The sequence below is a fragment of the Neopelma chrysocephalum genome, unplaced genomic scaffold (assembly GCF_003984885.1).
Source record: "Neopelma chrysocephalum unplaced genomic scaffold, ASM398488v2 Primary Assembly neopelma1_96560, whole genome shotgun sequence".
Lineage (NCBI taxonomy): Eukaryota > Metazoa > Chordata > Aves > Passeriformes > Pipridae > Neopelma > Neopelma chrysocephalum.
In genome coordinates, this window is record NW_020925205.1 from 467 (window position 1) to 5,298 (window position 4,832).

Consider the following 4,832-nt stretch of genomic DNA (forward strand, 5'->3'; position numbering starts at 1 on the left):
GGGGGGGGGGGGAGGAAAACCCAATAAAAATATCAAAAAAAGGGATGGCAGGGAAGGGAAGGGAAGCTCCGGGCGGGTCCTACACGAACACAGGGACCCCCCCCTCCGCCCCCCCCCAAATTTGGGGGACCCCCAAACCCCCCCCCTCTGTACACGCGGGGGTCCCCCCCCATCCGGGACTATGTACAACCCCCTCACTCCTTGCGCTTGGCCACCGTCAGCTCCACGCCGGGGACGCGCGTCCCGCCCTCGGAGGAAGAGGAGGACGAGGACAGGCGGGATTTGGGGGGGCCCAGGGTCACCCCCACCCCGACCTGCGCCCGGCCCGGCTCCTCGTCGCTCGCCGTCACCTCGTAACAGCCTTTGCTCTTGGAGCCGATGCCCCCGAAGGTCCCGAATTTCACCTTGGGCGCTTTGGGATCGGCCTCGGGGCCCCGCGCGGCCGAGGCGTCGTCGCTGAAGGACGACGAGCGCGCCCGCGGCTTCTTGCTGCGGAACAGGGAGAACTTGCCCTTGGCCGACGGCGCCTCGGCCTCCGCGTCGCCCTCGGCGGAGCCCAGACTCGCCTTGGAGCTCTTCAGGTCCCCCCTGGAGCCCGAGACGGACCCCGACGCTTCGGGGGACCCGGGGGCGCCGCCGCCGCCTCCCCCTCGCCCTTTCTGCTTGGAGAAGTTGAACTTGGGCATCTTGAGTTTGGGTTTCTTGAGCCTCCCGTCGGCGTCGTCCGGCTCCGGCTCGGCCGCCGTGGCCACATCGGCCCCGGGGAACTCGACGTCCACTCCCACCTCCCGGCCCTTGGCCTCGGGGTCAGAGAACACGAACTTGGGCATCCGCAGCTTGGGGAAGGACACCTTGACCTGGCCGCCCTCGGGACCCGCCGCGCCCACCTTGGGGCCGCACAGGTGGAAGGTTCCGCCCCCGACCTCGGCCCCGCCCTTGACCTTCGGCCCTTTCACGTTGACGTTCAACCCCGAGCCGGAAACTTCCAGGGCGGGGGCGTCGAGGTGGACGCCCGCCCCCGGCTTCGTCAGCTCCACGCGAGGGGCCTCCACGCCGACCTTCGGGCCTTTGATGTCGCCGGACACGTCCACGTTTGGTCCTTTCAGCCTCAGGTCGACGTCCGGCGTGGGGACCCCGGGGGACGACGCCTGGAATTTCGGCCCTTTCAGCTCCACGTCGGGCCCTTCCAGCCCCAGGGAGGGGCCCTTCAGCCCCCCCTTCACCTGGGGACCTTCCAGAGCGACCCCCGCGTCCCCTCCCTCCACGCCGGGGCCGGAGATGCCGAACTGGGGGAGTTTCAGGGACGGGAGTTTGATGGTGCCCCCAAGGATTTCGAAGTCGGCGTCCGGGGATGTTTTGATGCCGAAATCTCCTTTCAACTTTGGTCCTTTCAGGCTGACGTCCAAATCCGGGGCGGAGACGCCGAGGTCGGCCCCGGGGGACTGGGAGCCCACCTCCACTTTTGGGACGGAGCAGGAAACGCCCCCCTTGGCGCTCAGATCCGGCAGCTTCATCTTCCCCCCCAAACCTCCGAGGTCAACGCTGGGCGTGCCCAGGGTGACGTTCGGCCCTTCCACGGAGCCCGAGACATCCAACTCTCCCTTTAATTTTGGTCCTTTCAGGTTTCCCTCAAACTCCGGGCCGGAGATTTGGGGCCCTCTGAGCTTCACGTCGGCTGACGGGAGGCTCCCGCTCCCCCCCACGCCCGGCACCGACACATCCAAGTTCACATCCGGCATTTCCAGCCCCAGACCCGCTTTCCCCCCTTTGGGCCATCCCAGTTTTCCCTCGGGACCTTCCAGTTCTGCTCCGGAAACGCCGACTTCGCCTTTCACCTTTGGTCCTTTCAGGCTGAAATCCGGCAGCGAGGGAACGGTCACATCGACCCCGGGGCCCTTCAGGTCCCCCCCGACTTTCCCGTCCCCCACACCCACCTGCCCCCCGGGGAGTTTGAGCTTCGGGGACTTCAGGTTCACGTCGGGAGCTTCAACGTCCACGCTGAGACTCGGCCCCTTGACGTCACCTTTGACCGCGGGCGCGGAAACTTCCAGATCCGGCGCTTTGAGCTCCCCCTCGATTTTCGGGACCCCCGCGGACGCCTCCCCTCGGAACCGGTGCGATTTCAGGTCGAACTCGACGTCGGGGAAGGAGATTTTGCCAAACATGGGTTTCTTGCCCTTGGGGGACTTCACGGCGGCGTCGCCTTTGACGGTCACGTCTGGGCCGGCGACGTTGAGATCCGCGTCCAGTTCCGCCCCGGCCGCGTTCACGTCGAACGCCCCCTTCTTCCCTTTCACTTTGGGGCCACTCATGTGGATTTTGGGCATCTTGAACTTGCTCTTCTTGCCCTTTCCGGACAGGCTGACGTCGGGTGACTCCAGGCTCAGCTCCGCCTCAGGTAACTCCACTTCTGCCTTTGGGCTTTTCATCCCGAACCCGAACTTGGACTTCTTGAACTTGGGAAGTTTGACGTTGGCCTCAGGGCCCTCGACGCTCAGGTCGGGACATTCGACGTCGACTTCGGGGCCTTTGACCCCGAATTCGGGGCCTTTCAGGTCAACCTCGGGCCCTTTCAGGTGACCTTCCACCTTCGGGGCCGAAAGGTCAAAGCCCCCCTTGGTTTTGTGACCTTTCAAGTTCAAGTCTATCTCGGGCATGGAGATTTTGGGGACGTTCACGTGCATTTCGGGCATTTTCAGCTTAGGACCTTTCACTTTGCCCTCTGGCCCCTCAAGGTTCACCTCTGGGGCACCGAGGTCCACCTTGGGGCCCGAGAGCTCCACCTCGGCCTTCGGCAGGTTCACGTCCACGTCGGGGCCTTCCCCTTTGAAGCCAAATTTGGGCATTTTCATTTTGGGCAGCTTCACTTTCCCCTCCAGGCCGTCGACATCGACCGCCGGGCCCTCGATGTCGACTTTGGGCCCCTTGATATCGAACTCAGGACCCTTCAGACCCCCCTCGAGCTTCGGGCCGTGGAATTCGGCGTCACCTTTGCCCTTCAAGCCCTTCAAGTTCAAGTCGATGTCGGGCATGGAGATCTGGGGGGTCTTGAGGTGCATTTCGGGCATCTTGATCTTGGGCCCTTCCACCGTCACCTCTGGGGCCCGAATGTCCACTTTGGGGCCTTTGATGTCGAAGTCCGGGCACTGCAGGTTCCCCTCCAGCGTCGGCGCCGCCACGTCCACATCGCCCTTGATCTTGGGGCCCTTCAGGTTGAGGTCGACGTCGGGCATGGAGAACTTGGGGGCCTTGATGTTCATCTCGGGCATCTTGAACTTGGGGCCTTTGAGTTTCCCTTCGGGCCCTTCCAGGGTCACGTCGGGAGCCTCGACGTCGATTTTGGGGCCTTTCACGTCGATCTGGGGGGCTTGGAGGTCGACGTCTCCTTTCAGGTGGGGGCCTTTGATGTTGAAGTCGACGTCGGGCATGGAGATTTTGGGGGCCTTGATGTGCATCTCGGGCATGGAGAATTTGGGACCTTTGACTTTCCCGTCCACGCTCAGATCAGGAGCCTCCACGTCCACGCTGGGGCCCGAAATGTCGACGTCGCCCTTCGGGAGGGTCACGTCCACCTCTGGCCCCTCCCCTTTAAATCCAGGCATGGAAAACTTGGACATCTTGAATTTGGGGAGTTTGAATTTGCCCTCCGGGCTGTCGATGTGGACGTCGGGGGCAGCGACACCGACCTCAGGACCCTTCAGTTCTCCTTCCACTCCCGGCAGTGACACGTCCACGTCCCCCTTGACTTTGGGGCCCTTCAGGTTCAGATCCAGGTCCGGCATCGAGATCTTGGGGGCCTTGATGTGCATCTCGGGCATCTTGAACTTGGGGCCTTTCAGTTTTCCTTCAGGACCTTCAATGTCCACCTCTGGACCTTCAATGTCCACCTTGGGACCGGACACATCCAGGTTTCCTGTCGGCAGGGTCACGTCCACCTCGGGGCCTTCAGCCTTGACCACGGGCATCCCAAACTTGGGCATCTTGAACTTGGGGAACTTTATTTTACCTTCTGGGCCGTGAATGTCCACGTCAGGGGCCTCGATGTCAACTTTGGGGCCTTTGATGTCAATGTCTGGGCCCTTCAGGTCACCCTCCAGTTTAGGGATAGAAACATCAATGTCTCCTTTCACCTTGGGGCCCTTCAGGTTGAAGTCGACGTCGGGCATGGAGAACTTGGGGGCCTTGATGTGCATCTCAGGCATCTTGAACTTGGGGCCCTTGATCTTCCCCTCAGGCCCTTCCAGCTCAACATCAGGAAGGTCAACGTCAACCTTGGGGCCCTTGATGTTGATGTCTGGGGCCTTCAGGTCTCCTTCCAGTTTGGGAAGAGACACGTCCACATCCCCCTTCACTTTGGGGCCCTTCAGGTTCAGGTCGATGTCGGGCATCGAGATCTTGGGGGTCTTAAAGTGCATCTCGGGCATCTTGAACTTGGGGCCCTTCACCTTCCCCTCGGGCAACTCAACATCCACCTCTGGACCTTCAATGTCCACCTTGGGACCGGACACATCCAGGTTTCCTGTCGGCAGGGTCACGTCCATCTCAGGCCCCTCTCCCTTCATCCCAAACTTGGGCATCTTGAACTTGGGCATCTTGAACTTCCCCTCTGGGCCGTGAATGTCCACGTCAGGGGCTTCAATGTCCACCTTGGGGCCCTTGATGTCAATATCTGGGCCCTTCAGGTCACCCTCCAGCTTTGGCATTGACACGTCCACATCTCCTTTCAATTTGGGGCCCTTCAGGTTGAAGTCAACATCAGGCATGGAGAACTTGGGGGCCTTAATGTTCATCTCGGGCATCTTGAACTTGGGGCCCTTGATCTTCCCCTCAGG

The 4,832-nt window shown here is 61.9% G+C and overlaps 1 protein-coding gene across 1 annotated transcript in view; it reads right to left on the bottom strand.

The window, feature by feature from the left end:
* Positions 1-69: 69 nt before the first annotated feature.
* Positions 70-4,832, bottom strand: part of LOC113981460 (neuroblast differentiation-associated protein AHNAK-like) — a gene marked incomplete at its 5' end in the record, with an annotated part of 13,505 nt that continues 8,742 nt past the window's right edge. The window contains one exon of the mRNA XM_027708858.1: positions 70-4,832. This exon is cut by the window's right edge and continues 1,330 nt beyond it. Within this exon, the coding sequence (XP_027564659.1) occupies positions 195-4,832 (4,638 nt within the window).